Below are 19,749 nucleotides of genomic sequence, written 5' to 3'. Positions count from 1 at the left end.
GCATAACGTGGACATCCACGATCCCGCCGCAGACTCGTTTCGGCCCCTCGATGGGGGTAAATGGCTCAGCTTCGAGTTGAAATTAAAGATCACAAAAGGCCCTTCCCCTCTTTCTCGGGGACTGAGCTGGCTGAGCCAGGTCAGCTTAAGTGTGTTGAACAGAGAGTAATTGCGGTCGGCGTAGAAGCGGACATGATTGCGCTTTATCTCCATAAGTGTTGGCAGCTTGAAAACAAAGTATTGAGAATGGAGATTACAGCATGGACACCCTCTAATGACTTCTGATCTGGTAGCAAGCCAGAACACAGTAGATGAAGGAGTTTCGGTTGATCCCTGATCAGTATTCAAAGCAGCAGCAGGGAGGATTGGTGGATAAAGCGGCATCTTTCAGAGATTTGAAGAAGATGAGGATTTAGTAAAAGCACTATTATTGTGATGACTGTGATGCACTGCCGCCCTCTCAATTCCTCCTCATCTGGTCTTTTTATCAAGTTCTTTGAGTAAAAGAGGAGAGTTAAAGCAACATCTAAATGGCACTCTCACAGGATGCGAGTCAGTGAATTAATTAGGTGTCAGATATAAGCACAAGGAGTTTGTAGTCTCTGCACAACCCTCCACATTGTGCTACGTTGTATGGATTTACTCCATCTTGTGGCCGGGCAGCGGTGCTGAGAAGGGATTTGAAGGAGGCCACCTGCTCTCATCCACTGCCTTTAATCAAACAATAATCCAATCAGGATCCATTTATGCGCGGCAATTATGTCCGCAGTTTGTTTACAATTGAAACTGGTCATGGAATGAGAAGTTCATTAAGCAAAGAATGCATCTGCGAGGGGTGTGCGTGTGTGTGTGTGTGAGTGTGTGTGTACAGTATAGTCTTTGTGTGCACAGCATTCAAAGTAGCAGCACAGACGGTGTGCATGTGTCTGTGTGGGAAGACACTGCTCAGTGTCAGGCCACACTGTTCACAGGCTGCAGGTGTACGTTCATGCAGGTAAGGATCTGTGCACTACCGGGTGAGAGAGAGAAAGAGAGAGCTCTCTCCTGCAGCTGTGTGCCCACTTGACGTCAGTACCGTGGAGCAGAATGCGACGTTGGAGCGCCTGCAGTTGCTTGTTTGCCGTCTGTTTTTGCCGGCTGTCTGACCCCTGTGGCCCTGGTCTAGACACTAATGACAGCCCGCTGAGTCTAATGCCTCCTGTCCTAGAGCACGGCACACAGGAAAGAGCTGGGCCGGGCCATTAGCATCGTCCCACTGACCAGACGCTGAGTCTTATCATATCTGAAGTTAATTGAAGGCTCTGACGGCTATGAGTGCCGACATTAGCTGATGGGGAAGAAACTGACTAGCCATGCGGCGTTACTGCTGTATTCTTGCAAGATGCGGTTTGATTTTGTCGGAATACAGAGGAGCTGGAGGATAATAGCTAATAAAGAGATGGATTTCAACTTTAATTTGAGCGACATTGCTTGGTGCCACTCATTATGAATCGCTGCTTCCCTCCTCTGACTCAGGATAACTCAGAAGTGTCACAGCTTCTGAGGGAGTCAATCGCAGGAGGTCAAAGCTAAATATAGTTTCCTGACACTTGGTTATAAACAGCAATGGGATTAGTGTCCCAAAGAAATGACAGGCAGCAATCTTCAATGACACCCCGCCCCCTTCTCCCTCTCTCTCTCTCCCTCTCTCTCTCTCTCAAATGTCATCCCATTCCATCTCCTCACTTTGTCTTTTCACTTCATTCCCTCTGCCTACGCTGAGTAGTCACATTCACCTTGGGGATGTGCCAGTCCCTTGGCGTGCAGCGGGGAATCTGTGTTATACACATGCTTTTAGTTTGATTACATCTGGCCACTTCCTCTGCTCTTCATTATTTTGCTGGAATAACTGTAAACTGGGATGCATTCCTCCTCTTGTCCCCTGTCATTGACACTCCTCATGGTTTAAAAAAAGAAGGGAAAAAAAGCCAAAAGAGAAGCGGTCTGAATCACCTTCAAAGCGGTGTGGACACCGCTGTGACTGAGGACCTGGGCGAGGAAAAAAAGAAAAGCGGAACCTGACTTAGAAAAACTTTGCAGTCAAGAGCAAAGTTGCTTTTCATCTGTTCTCCTTCCCACTGGGGGCTGCGGGTTGCTGGGCACTGGCCTGGTGTTTGAACGGTGAGAAACAAAATAAAAAAGATATGGCCTGGAGAATCAGAGTCAGGGAAAAAGACAGCCTGGAGCAAACATGTAAAAAGAGGGGACTAACAGAGAACAGGGAAGAGAGAGTAAGACAAAGTGAAATGATGAGTAACTGAAATAAAAAGAAACATCCATGGGGGTGATGCTGAAACTAAGTCGCTATTGTCGGACACCAAGCTGCATCGCTGCTCAGATGTGCCTTTCTTTTACCTGGCATCCTGTGAACTGAGGGGCAATACGTGGATCCCCAGGGGCCCTCCTCCGTTGGACACCTCGACCGGCTTGAGCAGGCCTCTGCAGGACGATGATGGAGGAGGCCGAGGGGACGAGAAGAGGGAGGAGGAGCGGGGGAGACACGCGTGAATAAAACAACAACGACCATAAAATGACAATGGCGAGAATGACAAGTAGATGTAGAAAGGCAGGGTATAAAAGACGACACAGTCAAACATGACAAGACCTGGATGGGATGTATGGGATGGGGTTAATGCGGCCTTAGCGGTGGAGTCTGTGCAAAGTCATTTATTACAAAGTCAGGCTGATGGACCTCAGGGTCGATTAGGGGCCCAAATGGAGACTCCAATTAAGTGATTAAGATCAGATTGTTGTGCTAAAAGTGAACAGATTAATTGAAAAATGTGTGTGGAATGGAGGGGGTGTGGAGAGAAGTAATTTGTGTAGATAAAGACGTGAAGACAAATGATCACAAGCGAGCGTTGGTGCAGATGAGTGTGACGATGTTGATGGAGCGAGGCGTGGCCGTTATGTTCGCTTTGTGTGGTCTTGCCATGTGGTGAGTTGGGTGTGTTCAGGTGTTTGGGGATGATGCTCGGGCAGTTATTAACATTTCTGGAATCACAGGGAAAAATAGCTATATTATACAACATCTCTGGTCTCTCTCTGGTGTCATCTACGTGTAGATGGTTTGCGTTTTATCTGCCCAGGTTTGGAGATTTCTGCAGCCACCCAGTTTCAAATGAAATATTGCCATGCTTTGAGCCACACGGCTACAGTAGCGTAGCTACACGATCACACGCATCAAACTGGGGTTGTTGTTGTTGATCACTCACGCTAGATTGAACACATGCGAATATTCCAATGAGGAATCGGCCCTCCCTACTGGCTCTATCCTTTTGATCCTCCTTTCCTGTCTCCTTCGCTCTTCCTCCTCCTCCTCTTCCTAAACAGAGAGAAAAAGAAAGAAGAAAAAAAAACAGACAGGATAAATCATTAAAAAACTGTTCCAGCAAAGTAAAAGACTCACACTCTCAATGTCATTATTTCTATTTGGCAGTGCTTGCATCTCTCCTGCCTATATCTCTTCTCTGGCTTTTAATCCAATTACCTGCAGGAACAAGTAACAGCCTCAATTCTAAATCAAAAGAGACTTTCTGCAGAGCACAGACGGCGGCACGGAAACAACCTTTCTCGGCCAAAAACTTCAGCGACTGTAGTGACAAAGTGGCCCTGATCGATTGCTCCTGCTCAATCAATCATGTCTGGCCTGGGGAGGGGTGCAGCCAAGTTTTTTCTGCGGTGATGCGATCAGGTCTGGAGTGACGGAAAGTGGTCACGCCCGCTGTCATTTGTTTCTCCCGTGCTCTTCATTTCATTTACTCATCTTCCTCCAGGGCCATTAGACAGCGGGGCCGGGAGGCGGTGGCCTTTACAGGCCGGCCAGACGTCTGAGGACTTAACCAGGCTCTGGGAATGAGAGCAGCCTCATGCTCTCCTTAATGGGTTATACAATCCTTATCTGAGCTCTCTTCATGGGGATGGTACAGATTGAGCAGGGCACTTACACATGCGCTGCTGACATGCTGCATGTAGATTTGGGGAGCATCAACTTTCCAAATTATAAAGGACAAGGTAACTTCACTCTCTGCTTCCAGTCCTGTTAGTGACTTCTAATGTGTGTCTATGTGTGTGTGTGTGTGTGTGTGTGTGTGTGTGTGTGTCCGCCCCTCACCAGCTTCTTTCTCTCTCTTCTCTCGCTGAAATGTCAAGCACATCCAAACAGGTCTGGTGCCATCCTGGTTTTGTTATGGAAATAGCTTCGACCCCTTTTCAGAGCCCGGGATATCTTTGGCGGCACGCAGCCGTGACACAGAGGGACTCTCTCCTTTATTTATTTTTTAACAGCGTGGCCATGAAATTTCCATCGGCGGTCTACCTTAAGAGACCACGACTCACGCCGCCTGTCTGTTTCCCCTCTCTAACCGTTTGGTATGAAAATGACTCACTCAGTCAGTCAGCCCTTTAATTACGTGTCCGCTGGGTTCCCCGGTGCCTCCCCGGGGCCCGTTATTCACCAAGCCTTCTGTGAAAACCCCCCAGGTGGGTTGGCTGCATTATTTTAAAGACGGGAGGGCGTAGAGTGGAAAAGGCAGGTGAAATTGGACAATAATAAATAAATAAAAGACCACGTACTGGAAGTATATGTATGCTACACGACAGGATTGTCAGAAACTGGGATCTAAAAAGGAATATGTTGACTTTATTTCATCCTCGGAGAGAAAAGGAAGATGGTGCTCGACGCCTTTGTCTCATTAGACAACAGAGTGATCCGAGAGGGGAGCTGACTCACAGCGTATCGTCACAGAAAGTGACGTGTAATTAACTTCAGTAGCTCGCAGCAACAATCTCCTGTCTGTTAGTTTGTAAGTGGAAAGTGGCCGCGGGTTCCCTCTTAGCATCTTTCTGCTGGAACATAAGGGAACATAAGGAAGACTAGAGCCGTGTCATGTGATGGAACAAAGGAGAGGTCGAGAATGAGGAAAGAGTTTCGCCATCAGAGCACCAAGGGGGAAGAAAGCGGTTTGTTAGCATGCGAAGGTGACAGGTGAAATGGACAAAAAAGCAGCATTAGAGCAAGGTGATATTTCTATCTATCACGGGGAATTGGTGTGAAAATGACACCAAAGGGAGCTAAAAGAAAGACGTGAAAGTGTCAGCGGAGGAGAGAAAAGGAGTTGGGAGCGAGAGTAATGGGTGAGTAAACTCCGTCCAATGGAAGTCTTGCTTTGTTAGTGGGGAAATCTGTAAACAGGGTGGGATTTCAAGAAATTGCTTCACTGCTTTCTTCTTGAAACAAGTGGAGCGATCCGCCTCCCACGCTCCTGATTCAGATATCGACTTTCCTTCCAAGGCCGTCAGTGGAACAATTGCACTACTTCAGATATGAAAGCGTCATAATTTCACTGCACCGGCAGGAATCGTAATGTTCTTTTGTGGAAAAACTTACAAATGTTTAGCACCTCTAAGGTGAAGCAAGCAGTCAGAACATCCTGCGTGAAGAAACAAGACGCCCGTCCTACTCGCCTGGTTTTGCAAGTGTCCTTGTTTTGACGCAAGATGCACATTTTCACTCTCGTATTTACTGCCAGTAAATTTACATTTATTTTATTTATTCTTTTAGCTCTAACAGACAAACACATGAAGCTGAATATGAGACATAATTACTTGTGTAGACCTTTCTGTTGTGGTTGATCAGAATTACAGGGGTCAGTGTCTCCTTGTGACCAGGGGCCGTAGGAGAAGCCATCTCCTTTTATATTCACTGCCGGCCCACTTATTGTCTGTCCTCATGTCAGTGGCACAGCCGTGCACTGAGTGACAGCAGAGGAGAGGCACGGGCTAAATATACATCCATCTCTCTGTGCCCCTCCACTCTCCCTCTCCTCTCTCTCTCCATCATTCTGGATCTACCACTTCCGCCCCCCCCCCCCCCCCCCCCCCCCTTGAAAAAAACCCTCTATTTCTTCCTCCCCTTGAGTGCTTTTAGTACCTTGTTGATCCCTTGGTAACCAGTGGAGTGGGGGGAGCAGCAAAGCTTTTCAACTCAACTCTCCATAGCACTCATTCCAAGCTGTCTCTATCTTGCCCTCCCCCCCCCCCTTATCTCTCTCCCTTCCTCGCCGGTCTGTGGCCAGAAATCCGCCAGCCTCTTTAACAATGAAAAAAAAAAGCAAGGGTTGGATGGAGGCTTGGCCATAGGACAGCTACAGCATTAGATTATTGAGACCCATATAAGAGAGAGGGGGGGGGGGGGGGGGGGGGGGGGAGCTGCAAAGTGCAGAGTCTTGTTACCTTCAAATGGTTAGAACGGTGAGAGGACCAAGGAGAGGAGAAGAGTGGAAATGGAGGGAGGGAGGAGCTGTTTATGAAGGAAACCACTGTCCACACACACACACACACACACATAGAGAGAGACTCACACACACACACACACACACACACACATAGAGAGAGACTCACACACACACACACACACACACACACACACACACACACACACACACACACACACACACACACAAAAAGCCCACTGCCTGGGGGTTTGGGGCAAAGGGTTTGTGTTGAGGGGCTGTCATCCTCCATCAACCGCTGTCCTAAAGAACACCTACTGTGAGCGCACGCCTGTGTGTGAGAGAGTGTGTCTTGCCATTAGCCATGGGCAAGTACAACATGTATCTGTTGGGGGGAAAGAGGGGGTGGAGGGGACTCCCTCCCGAGCCCGCCTTTGGAGTCAAGGGCTTGACAAGGACCGGTTCAAAGGTCGCAGCATGTGTTGTGTTCCTGGCCTCCACCCCTCCTTTAGGGTCTGTGCGACAGCTCCATGTGTGGAACAGGCCCTCATGTCGGACGATGCAACCCGTAGCCCAAAGAACTATTTTTTAAAAAATGAACAATGTGGCGTGCCCGCTGAATGAAAAGAAAAGATTATAAATAAATGAAGGAAACAAGCAATTTGACCAGAGCGTTTAGCAAAATGGCTGTTGAAATATTTACAAAGACCACCTTTCCCTCCTGATCCAGCCAGCTAAAATTTTAATTTTGCATTAATTGACACACGCCCCTTGTTGAAACATTAAACCAGACAAAGGTAACACGACAGAAACATGTGAACATAATCTGTTTTCAGGGAGAAAGAAAGAAAGAAAAAAAAGCAGAAGAGGCTTTTTCCTCTCCCTCACTAAAGGTTAAGGAGCCATAATTGTACCCTCATTACCTTCAGTTAATGCACTTCAACTAAACACTGTACAACAGACAAGACCGAAAAGAGGACTTCACAGTGCCGCTGCATTGCACAATGGCATTGACATACAAAGACAAGCCGCCGGTAATAACTCCTAATTGTCCTATTGAAGTTCCTTTGACCTCACGAAGCAATTACCAATCCGTTTCCATCATAACCGGAGCCAGAGTCACGCTGAATCAATCAGTGGTTAAAATAAGCTTCATGGCATTGGACGCAAAGATTTTTCACCTGAGTCCGACCCACAGATGATCCCAAAACAGAACAGCTGCTGATGGATGCGGTGTGTAAGGTGAGCTGGTCATAGCTTATCAGTCATAATTAACCATACATGGGTTATTCTGCATGTTGCAGAGGGTCTCTTTTATCCCTCATATTCAACTGCCATCGGGGGCAAAACTCTGCCCAGATATTGCCTGTGTGAGTTGATTGGACGTGACTGTTGCACCCAACGACCCGACCCCACCCTTCTCTCCGCCATCCTTTACCCCTTCATTCCCGGCCAGCCCGCCGGACTCCAACGCCATTAAAACAACCGATACATCACAATGACTGAGATTATGAGACACTTATTTTCATTGATGTCGGGGATGGGGGAGCATCATAAAAAGCTGAGTGAAGAGTTAAACTGGTTAGTGGATGATGAAGGGTCATAATGTCCGCATTCACCCAACCCACAAGTTCCCTAAATGGCACTTAATGCTTGTCAGCAGGGAGGCAAAGACCAGTTGCAGCAAGCTTTCTTATCTTCTTTATATTGCTATGATCTTAAGGATCATGATGATGTAAGCTAATGGGGATTTCAATACGCAGCGATGAAGAGAGTTGTACACAGAATATACAGCCGCATACCTTCTGTATCAGGCACTCTCCCGATGAATGTTTTATTTGTTTGGCAAACCATTAGCTCCCTGTTGGCCTGGAAATTGCAGATCTGGAAGAAAATCAAAGCCGTGTGACCCCGGCGCCTGCTTTCTCTTGCTTTGTACATGTGTGCGTGAGAGAGACAGAGAGAGCGAGGTTACTGTGCTCCGGTCCTGTGTTTGTGTGCCAAGTTGAGAAGCCCAGGCGGCGGCTGTCCTCTGATGAGGACATGTGTTGTCTTTCATATTTCACACCCCGCACCCATGGGCCCCAGCCTTGTTCAAAGGAGAGCACTGGCATTCCGGATTAGATATACTATTCCTTTTGATGATGACGAGAGGGAGTCAAGTAGGAGTTGTTGTGCTAGGTTAGGACGGTGGGGAGCGGGGCTTGGTGTCAAGAACCTGCTCCGAGCTGGAACCAGATTTTGAAGAAACAAGCTTTTTTTGGATTCCACTCATCTGTCCTGAGAGCAAGTTTAGACTCTACATGGCATTGTTGATAGCACCATGAGGTGATACCATCCTCTAATGCTAGCACTACATTGCGTATATCAGGAAACATTCATCTTGTGGATGGCAAGCATCTTTTTCTCAATAAAAAAAAAAAGCATAAAATACCACGTCATTTGTGATTGCAGTTTTTTGTAATTAAGGTGGTCTTATGTTTTTTAAATAGCTTTTACCAGGCAGAATTTGATAAGAATCCAAATCAATATTGATCACAACATCGTTCAAACTAAATGATGCCCCAACATATCTCCATTTTCAATTACACATTTTCCTGCCAATGATATGCATGGTATACTGTATTCTTAATTTGCCAAATTGAATATAACGCCCGCATCCAGGCACCTATTTTTAATTAACAAAACTCTCCAGCCTTTACATCCGTCTCTCTTTGTTTTGTTCAGGAAAGACATGGCTTCTGGCTCATGAAAGTTCAGGCTCTGATGTGGCTTTACTTGAAGCAAATTACAGGGACAGGCGGGTTCCTAATGCTGTTAAGCAAATTAGATCAGAGATGTGAGGCTGCATTTGTCCACATCAGGACAGGAGGGCGGCGAGATCTGGAGGGGTGGAGACAAGAGGTGGACATTGCCGTCTGGGGGCTGGTCTTTGGAAAAAACAAAGGCCCGTCTCTCCCTCCACTCCACTTCTTCTCCCTATTTGTCTCTCAACTGCAATCTTCGTCTCTTCTTGTGTCTCTGCCCCCTCCGACAGTGCCAGCGCCTGTTTCATATCAGGCCTGGACTGATCTATCAATGACACAGTTGCCTTTGCCTTTGCCCACTGTATCGTTAAATTGCACTTTAATTAAATTAGGCCTGCTAATTATGAGGGCTTAAATCAATCACCAGGTCAATAACCCAAAGCGGACCGGGAGGCCCAAGACTTTTTCCAAACCTCATCAATAACGGCCGCAACCGGAGCAGACCGCTCCTGTACCAGAGAGCCGGAGGTTCAAACGGGTAGGGACTGCGAATTGAGTTATCGTCACCGGCGTTGTCCAGAGCACTTCTTACTTGTACAAGCCCTGTGAATAATGTTGTTTGAATCCAGTGGAAGTGTTTTCAAAGAGTCTGAGTGTGCACAGCATTTTGCATTAGAATAGCACTTCAAAGGGGGTCTTTAAAGCAGATTTACAGTTTCTGGTGCATGAAAACAAATTTCATGCGGGGATATTATTACTTTCCAGTCTGCTTATGTGAAGGGAGGTGATTCTGAACAGATAATCCTGGGGGTTGAGTGTGCAGCCCAGCTAAGCAGCCGGTCGCACCTGAATCCTGGGTCTTTATCCATGCATTAAAAAAAAGAGCTGTGCGGTGCTTTCCACAGATTAATCATAATGTTGAGCTTATTAAGTGGGAGGACAGTCTGCTTTCCATTGGTCAGAACGTTTAATCCATCTTTCAAACTGTGAAGGTCAGTGAGCAAAAGTTACCCACGTTGAAATAATAGCGAGTGTTTGAATTTCAATGAGAGCACCCGCCGCTCGGCTCTGGATCGCAATTAAATACATTTCCTACTTTTTTGTTAGTATTCTCAGTAGCCCTTCCAGCAATTACGTGAGTCAGAATCACACTGACTTATTGAGTCGCACGGCAGCTGCCAATAAACTGTACTCTCCGCACTGCCAAATTGTCATCCGCACTATCTGATACAACAGTTCCTGTAATGCAAATGTTGTATCGACGAGTAATAATGGCAGCATTGGGAAATAAAATGTGGTGAGCAGCTATTCACACGAGGAAGTTTTAACACGTTGTGACCTCAAAACTCTAAATACACTGAACATGAAGACGGAGGAAATGAAGAAGGGGGAATGAGGGTGAAATTATGTTGAACTATGAATAATTAAGAGGCAAGTAAAGCTTTGGTACACATTGCAGCAAGTTATTACAGGGGATGAACGGTCTTCTCCACAGATCAGCCATTGTTTGCTGCCTTATTTGAGCAGATGGGGTGGGGTGGGGTTGGGGGCTCATCTATAGCGTCATGGGAGCAGTGTGGGGCGAGGTGCGGGGTGCTTTCCATTTTGTTTTAATTGGAAGCTGAAATTCTTGGATAAGGGGGAGACAGAAAGCCATTTGGCCGAGACCGTGCTCTCAGCCATGGCTAAATGAAGAGGGCCGTGTGGAGATGAGGGGCCTGTGGAGGGCCAGTAATGAAGAGAGGTCCCAAAAGACTCCGGCAGAGCCGCGGTAATCTAGCGGACCCAGGGAGGAGGGGCAGAGGAGTGGGTGGGTGTCGGGTGGGGTGGGGGGTGGGGCACGAGGAGTGAGGAGGAGGTAGGAGAATGGACATATGGGGTGGGGGTCTGAGTTACACAAACAAACGTCTACAGCCTTGTGATTATTCTAATAGAAAAAATGCCTTTTTACATTTCTGCATAGGTCGTGGGTCTGCACGCATGATTCCATGAGGTATCGATTGATCAAAGAAGTGTGCTGGTTAGAGTTAAAGATAATTGACTTGCTAAATACAACAAGTGATTGCAATCATTGACAGAGATAAAAGCACGGGGAAATCATCAGTGCCACAACAAACGCGTGGGTAGTCAATGTGCAGCATGTCAACATTGTGCTCGTGGAGAAACACACCTCAAACCGAGGGCACCCGTAGGCATCCTTACATATCTGACACACATAAACCCCAACAAGCAAAGCAACTGGTGCTTCCCCGCTCCACTGTTTTCTAAATGGAAAAGGCTGTCAGCGTGGTTCTGGTTGGAATCATGATTACATGTGGGAATATCAGAGTATGTTGTGATGGAGCTCAGCAGGAGTGCTATTCTACACAACAGCTCCCATGGCCCGTCTACAAGAACATAAAGAGGAGAGAATGCCAATGGGAAACTCGGCGGGGAGAATGGCGGCCCTTTACAGAGGTGCTCCATGCTACAATGACACCATTAATGCTATCTGGGCTATTCTCTATTCAATCTGGGCATCCAGCCTTGAGATATGGAGGATTTTAATGGGTAAAACTGAATGTAAATGTATTCATAAATGAATAAATACACAAATAAATGTAACATGTCTAATTTAATTTGTGATTTGTTTAATTGTGACAATTAAGCATTACGTTACATGTATATATTAATCTATTAATTTAACCATTTAAGTAGTACATACATGTACTGAACAATATTATTCATTGTTTGATGTAATTTGTTGTTTGTTTTCAGTCTGTTGTTTGTTTGTGTGAAACTTTGTAATGCTCTCTTGGCCAGAAAAAAGAGATTTAAAATCTCAATGGGAATATCCTGGTAAAATAAAATAAACAAAAACAAATCTATATACAATATATACAAATAATAATAATTATATATATATATATATATATATATATATATATACACACAAATATACAGTATATACATTTACACATATATTTATATATATATATATATATATATATATATATATATATATATATATACAGTATATACTCCTTCACAGTAAGACGTTGAAAGGATTATACCTGAGGATTTGCATGCTTTACTGTAGAAGATTTTCAAAAGTTATAATTGTTCATCTTCTTTTACATTTTGAGCCATTCCAGATGGTGTCCAATTGTTCCATTTACAACATGTGGATTAAAACCAGCTTGAGACAGGTAATGTATCACTGGGAAGAAAGTGCTTCCATGATGAAAGTTACGATACATTTTTGTGGTAGGCAACTGCAGTCAAGCGAGATATCATTTGTCTTCTGGGTGGTGAATTAATATCTTGGTGAAATACTCCAACATCCAATAGTTTAGCTTCAGCTGACCAACATCAGAGTCCTTCATAAAAGGAGATGCCAGTATTAGCTTCATGCTTGTCTTGAGTTTGAGGTGGTCATCACATATGCTGAAATCTGAGCGATTGTCTTTGTACTTCTACCCATTTTGCACTATGTTTGATGTGATTGATTATCAACGGCACTGAAAGCTAATTTAAAATCTCAGCAAGTGAAAGAACACCAAAGCATATGTGCTTCATATTCACCTTCCATACAATGAACGACAATGTAGATAATGTTCAAGGACCATTTGACGGACCATTTGACATCTGATGGACGTGGATACAAATTATTACTCTGTAACATCTTTATCACGATGAGGCAGCATGACCTTTACAACCATTACGCTGCCACAAATGTTCTGCATATATCCTTTATTCATTGCTCTAGGTTTTTCTTCATCAAATGTTGATGTAAAATTGGACACAACTGGTGCATAATGAAAAAGAGAGAAATATCTGAATTCAAATAATACCTCTTAGTGGTGCTGCACAAAGTGGCTGGCTACCATGGCTACAGCTGTATGGAATGACCAGAAATAGAGTGATTGGCCCACTACCATCTGCCCCCTTCTCGCCCTCTCTCTTTAAAGGCTCTCTATTCCTCCATCTCCTTGGCTCTGAAGTGAAACCACCTCATTCCTCTCTGTTCGCATCCAACTGTGACCGCTTTTGTTCTCCGGCCGATGCAAATGAAACGGGTCTCTTTGGTCGAGAAGGCGAAGCGGCCCGTCTCGTGTTTCTCTGTGGCCCTGGGATGTGTATGTTTACTGTCGGCCGGGGCCTTATTACATTCCTTCAGCAACTTAAAAGCATTGCCCCACACACCCCACACCCCGTCGGGACCCATAAAACAGAGCGAAAAGCCTATTGCGACAATGGACCTCATTGTGTCAGAGTGGACTCATTTGCCACTGTGTGGAGAGTGACAATGTGTAGCATATACATTTTTTTTCATATAAAAGCTGTGATGGAAGAGAGGGTGAGAAAGTAGAGAGAAATCAAATAAACGGGAGTGAATGAAATCTGGCACTGTCAATCACAGATGTCCATCTAGAGCCTTAGTGTCGGGCATGAAAAGAGCTTTTTAGCCGTAGCTGTTGCAGTATATTCTTTCCTTTTCCATTTGTGTCTCTCTTGTCCTCAGAGTTGGAGTCAGGCTTCGCTGTTTTTGAATGATAATTTAAAGAAGACGTCGTCTTGCCCTGGCTGCCAACCAGATGCGTGTAATTAACGTCACAACAGCAGAATCTCGAATGAATATAGACCGTGCTCCTCCTACAAAAAGATTCAGCACTTCCCCTCCAAAGCCTAGACACTGCACCCCTCTGGGAAAAAAAGTAATTGGATTCAACTGCAAATGTAGGAAGATAAGCACAAAATGATTTCACCTGAAGAAACATTGTGAAGAGTGTGCATCTTCCTCTCCCAGCTTTGTTCTCTGCTGCCCACGTTGGTTTGGCTCCATGCTGGCGGCCCGTTTTATTCCCTGAAGTCATTATTGTCTTCGGCTAAGGTGCCCCTGCTCCCTGTGATTTGTGGGTAATGAGCTGGCACCCCCCTGCCTGTGTTCAATTATTCTCATTGAGAAAGTGATTTCTCACTCCACGGAGCAAATCAGAAGAGGCGAAAGCATGAACCCTAATCGAGAATTAACGCGTTCACAACCGGCAGTGCGGAGAGGGGTAGTCACCCTGATGCTGTGGAGGTGGCGTCGGTGTGGATGGAAAAGAGGATGGAGGAGGGCGGAGGGACAGACGAGTGGCGGCCAACGAGGTAAAGCGATGTTTCACCTGTACCGGGAAAACCCTGTTTTAGCACATCTACCTGTCTTCAGTGTTTTGAAGTAAAAAAAAAAAAAAAAAAAAAACGGAACAAAAAATGTCTAAAAATAAGAAAAAAAAGGTGATGTGTTTACAGCTCGAGCGCAGACAGCCTTGCTGAAGGGCTGTTCACAGTGATGGGGTGGACGTGCAAGAGGGAACGACATCTGAGCAGTAATTAACCACGGAGTGAGAGAGAGAGAGAGAGAGAGAGAGAGAGAGAGAGAGAGAGAGAGGGGAAGCGAGCAGACGAGGGGAGATGAAGAGCACCCATAGCTCAGTGAGTACTAATGACCTGACAGCTTCAGCACGAAGAGGAAGGACACAGACACGTGTGTGCCTTTGCATCTGAAACTAGTCACTTTGCAGATGAATCAAGAAGAAACAAGTGTTTCATTAACTGCCGAATATCACAAGGACTATAAACTGTAGACTAATGCAACATCTTGATCACATTCCACACTTTTATTGTCGTTGCTGATTACTTTTATTTCCCATTTGCTTTTTCAGGCGCTTTTCCACTCTCACGAAACTGATTTTAAAGAAAAAAGCAGCAATGTTTGAATTCTCAGGGGGAGACTATTGAATTTAAATGAGTTAATTTTGAAAGATGGCACAAAAAGCTCTCGGGAATATATAAATAAATAAATAAACAAACCTTCTGAAGCCTGAATCAGTCAAACTCTAATCTCAACTGTCTAGTCACACACACAGCCTGCAGAGAAAGACAGGTTAAACATGTTCAGGCTACAGTCCAGCTGATAGAGAGGAGCGTTGGCAACTTCCAAAAAAAAGGCTGCCTCCTCCCCTCCTGTTCAGATGAGATAAGAGAAGAGACTTGATTTTCACAATTCTCAATGGAGTAAGGAAGACAAGACAACGGAGAAGAGCAAGAACAAGTAAGAGATATCTTGCTTGGAGGGGTAAGAAAAGGCCAACGTGGCACCACACTTTGTCATGGAACAACAGAGAGCGACTGCCTTTTTTTTGTTCTTCTTTCCAAAGAGGCTGATTCCTCATTTCTGAGAGGAGCAACATTTTCTGCTTTGTCTCTCTTCCTGGCCCCTGCTGGCGGCCTTTTCACATGCTGTCCTTGGGAACTACATTTGTCTGTTATGGGATTAAGTTGTGAAAGTTTCTCTGAATTGTTAAGCACTCACTGCTATCATACTCATTCTCTGTCGGTCCCCGTAAGTCTATGTTGTGTTGCGCGCGCGCGCGTGCGTGCGTGTATGTCTTTGTCTGTGTGTGTGTGTGTGTGTGTCTGTGTCTCTGTGTGTGTGTGTGTGTGTGTGTGTGTGTGTGTGTGTGTGTGAGTGTGTGTGTCTGTGTGTGTGTGTGTTGTGCGTGTGTGTGTGTGTGTGTGTGTGGCTGTGTGTGTGTGTGTGTGTGTGCGTGTTGTGTGTGTGTGTGTGAAGGTGAGAGGAGAGCCTTGCTGAATGCTAATAGACAGAGAGAGCCGAGTGAGAAAAGCTTCTGGACACACACACACACACACACACACACACACACCCACACACACACACACAACACACACACGTGTTAGGGTTCATGGTGATTATCACTGCAATCTATTTCTAACAAAGATGTTAAGTTAATAATGAGATGTTGAATAGCATTAATTGCTCATTTACAATCTATTTCCCCTACTGTGAACTGAGTGTATGTGTGTGTGTGTGTGTGTGTGTGTGTGTGTGTGTGTGTGTGTTCACTCTAAAGATAATATGACATCACTCAAATATCGGTAGGTGTCCCTCCAGGCTATATGCAAACCTACGTCGTGGCACTGGCACCACCACGAGGATGACACTTGTGACTTTAAGTGAAACGTTTCAAAACAATTGGAGTGGATTGGAGAGACCTGCGAAAAAACGCCTGAAAGAATAATGACATTTTCATCCGCCCCAGTTGCACGTTCACATTAGTTTGAGGACCTGAACAGAAAATAGTAGTACTCTTGGAACAAGAAAAAAACCGAGGCCCTCGACAAAGGATGACTGCAAAAAGAACAAAGGGGTGCAGAGAATGTTGAAGGACTTGGAAAAGATGAGTTTGCACGAAAAAAATAGAGCAGCTGAAACTGCAGCAAGGCAGCGAAATGTCATGCTGCACAAATACGTTTGGCAGCTAAATAACGGTCTGCAAGACCTGGAAGCCGCTCGATACAACTACGATGTGATAAAAAACAAATACCTTGCAACACAAAATAATTAAACCATAGAGGACCGAAAAGTGTTTGAGCACAATTATTTTTGAACAAAGGAAGAAAATGAGTCTATTAATTGACACAATGAAGCCCTGAAGCACGAAGTTCATGAGCTGAGCAAAAAGTTGGATAACAGACAAGAGAAATATGTGAATACACACACACACACATATACACACACACACACACACACACACACAGACACACACTAATCTGCAGAAAGACACACCATCTGTAATGTATTGTGTTGCTTCTACACACAGCTACTGGCTGAAACATCTTGATTTTGATCTCTAATTTTGATTTTAAAACCTTGAATTTATTTAATCCACAATATATTGGGAATAGTGACATTATTGATGTGTATGACTGGAAGAAAGTGGTGATGAGTAATGAATAGGAGTGCTCCTTTCTCTCGCGCTCTCTTGTAATTAGTTATTGTGGTTGAATGATGATTACAAACAAGAATAATAAGAATAACTCTTATAATAGCAAAGCCTTGCCACTGACAAGTCAGTATAACGCCAAAGCTAACTGCCCAAGCCCACATAGAGGTTAAAGGAGGAGGCTACCAGAACTAAATGAGGCTTAAAAAGCAGTGCAGGCCTTGGCTCTGGCCTGTCAGGGGTCATGGAGTTCCTGCAGGGGTTCAGTGGCGATGGCTAATTAGGAGAGGAGAGGCCATTGTGACGCTGAGGGCTACATTGTTCTCATTCGGGTCCCTGGTGAGCTGCCACTTACACAGCACTCACAGACGAGGAAAATAGGTTTTCACCCTTTGGTTTGTGGACTGCTGCTCTGAAGTCTCCAGTTCGGCATTTTGGCAGTGTGTCATCACTAGAGGGGCGGAGCTAAGTACAACCGAACACCAGGTACAGTTTGACGTGAGCAAAAAGGTAACAAGTGACTTTCATGAACTTAAAGTCACTGTGAACGGGTTAAAGTTGTGAGGTGAAAACACAGACCTGAACACCACCATGGGAGAGACCTGTCAATCACAGGGTAGCCACGCCCCAAAACCATCCCCTGCTTTATGGTCTATTTTACTCTAAATGGGACCGTCACTTGCTAAATGAACATCATGCAACCAGAGGAGTCGCCTCATCCTGGTTATTAGAAAAGAAATGTAAGTACAGTACAAGCACTTCTGAATTAGCTTCACATTTAAGACTTAAACACTTAAAGATGCACAGCTTGTGTGATTTGTTATCAGACTGCTGAATTCCGTCTTTACTGAAGGTAATTATATGATAGAGGTCAGATGATTTCACTTCCCAAACAAATAAACTGAAAGAAAGTCACATTGAGAACATGTGAGTATTTTGCTCTGTGCAAGTTCAACGTTGAACACACAGCAGCACCCACTGGCCAGGCCCACTGGGTGGCAATTAGAAAGAACTGACCCACTCAAGGGTTTCTAAAAGTATCCTCACTTTTGTTTAGACCCCTAACTTCAGATCATATTATAATTGTTTTGCAACTGTATTCGTTGTTCTTGAAACAAGAAAAAAAGAAGTAGACCCTTGATCCCTGTAACTGTTGAAGCCATCTTAGCATAGAGAATCCACTTAGAGGTCAAATGGCTGCTGCTACACTGTCAGACAAAAGGACCTCAATAGCACTCAGGTTGACGAACACTGGATTTACTCCTTAAAGCAATTTCTCAAAAGGATTTGCAAATGTTACACTTTGAGAAAAACAAACAAATGTGATTCATATTCATGCGTTCATTCACTGTGCTTTATTTGTATAGACTTTAAATGTGCAGAAATAAAGCTGCGTTGAAAACAACTGTCGGCGTTTAGCTGAAGTGAGAGAGCCCCAACAAAGAAAAAGGTGAGAAAAATAACATTTTGTAGAGGAATCAGTTCACAAATGCACAGTCTGTGCTTGTTTGGTGAGAAATGGCTGACGGCAGCACATAAAAGGTGTGTTTGCACTGCTCCCCTTCTTCCGGCTTCAAGTTGAGCAAACTCATCTCCTTTCAACATGTTGGCTCGATGATTTAGCCGGGCACCTCGCCACTTTGGTTTCCTTTAAAACTCGCCAGACAAGGTGTCTCATTTTGACAACAAAGAGAGGGAGGCACTTCCCACGATCAAAGATGTCTGATCAGAGCTCTTTCCACTCAGACATGTTTTTTTACTCTGTTACGTAACGCTTTCGTTCAATTTGTTACGGGCATGACTGTCTGAAACAGATTTTTTCAAAGCAGGATCGGTGAGAAAAACAATGCAATTTGGTTTGAAAATGTTCTATTAATAACACATCATAATCAGTATTTGAAATAAAATGTGGAGTGAATGAGCTTGAGTTTACGTAAAAACGTCTCCATCTCCCTCCATGTGAGCCATTTTGATTGGGTTAAATCCCTCTATGACTGACAGCTGGTGTCATCCCCGCCTCTGGTACAGCTCATGATAATGGCCTCCGGTCCCTCTTCAAGGCTGCAAAACAATACAGTAGAGAGGCACTCAGCCAGAGCCGAATGTGTGTAAGCATACGTGTATGTGTGTGTGTGTGTGTGTGTGTGTGTGTGTGTGTGTGTGTGCATGTGTGATGCTGAGCGGGAGGGCCCATTAGCATTCATCAGTGGGATAATAGCCCACTGTTAATGTCAGCTGTTTATATAAAGAATATCTCTTTGGCGTATATGGGCTGATAGCGCAGGCTTTTCACTACACCACATTTGTCAGTCGGTGTGTGTGGAAGGGTGACGAGGGACTGAACGGCTGGAGCTCCCAATGTCTCGGATGGAATTGCTTGACAGTAAAGTGAATTTATTGACTGGTTAGATAAACATACTGTAAGACAAGTGAAGCGCGCTTTCCAGATATAACTAGAGCGGCGAGACAACCTTGTGATCAGTGTTTGTGAACACCAACCACTGCACTATAAGAGACTCCATACTCCTTATAAACCCATGAGATTGTCTCGTTATCAAGACTAATCACAGATTCCAGATTTAAAGGGGATATCAACCAATGTCGCCAACCAATAATCAACTTATGAAATGTCAAATAAAATGCTGACAGAAGCACTCCTGCAGCTTCAAATCCCTCACTGAGTTTATCACCCCTGGGTGCTCGTTGTGACGACAGAATCACAGCTTGTACAGTTGATTCAACAACCACTTTGGTATTTTAAGCATAGAAGTCAATGTGTCATTTTTAGCCTGACTTCACATTCCTAATTTATAGCAGGGGGGGGGGGGGGGGGGGGGGCTGCTTAAATATGAATGGTGAAGTGAAGCACTTTAAGGGTGAACCAAACAGAGCTCATTCACCTCCATCAGCCATTAAAAGCCATTAAAAGGAGAAGATGTAGGAAGAAGTGCTTAAAAA

At 44.8% G+C, this 19,749-nt stretch overlaps 1 protein-coding gene across 3 annotated transcripts in view; it reads right to left on the bottom strand.

The window, feature by feature from the left end:
- LOC117749660 (partitioning defective 3 homolog) overlaps positions 1–19,749 on the bottom strand; it is a 309,108-nt gene that overhangs the window by 164,028 nt on the left and 125,331 nt on the right. For all 3 annotated transcript variants that reach the window (XM_034560341.1, XM_034560342.1, XM_034560343.1), the window contains exons 6-7: positions 3,255–3,364; positions 2,395–2,478 (exon numbers count right to left, since the gene is read on the bottom strand). In XM_034560341.1, the coding sequence (XP_034416232.1) occupies positions 2,395–2,478; positions 3,255–3,364 (194 nt within the window). The remainder of the gene's footprint in view (positions 1–2,394; positions 2,479–3,254; positions 3,365–19,749) is intronic.

This window comes from Cyclopterus lumpus, chromosome 20, assembly GCF_009769545.1.
Source record: "Cyclopterus lumpus isolate fCycLum1 chromosome 20, fCycLum1.pri, whole genome shotgun sequence".
In the NCBI taxonomy this organism is placed as follows: Eukaryota; Metazoa; Chordata; class Actinopteri; order Perciformes; family Cyclopteridae; genus Cyclopterus; species Cyclopterus lumpus.
The sequence above is the reverse complement of the archived record's forward strand: the minus strand, read 5'-3'. Positions and strand labels throughout refer to the sequence as shown.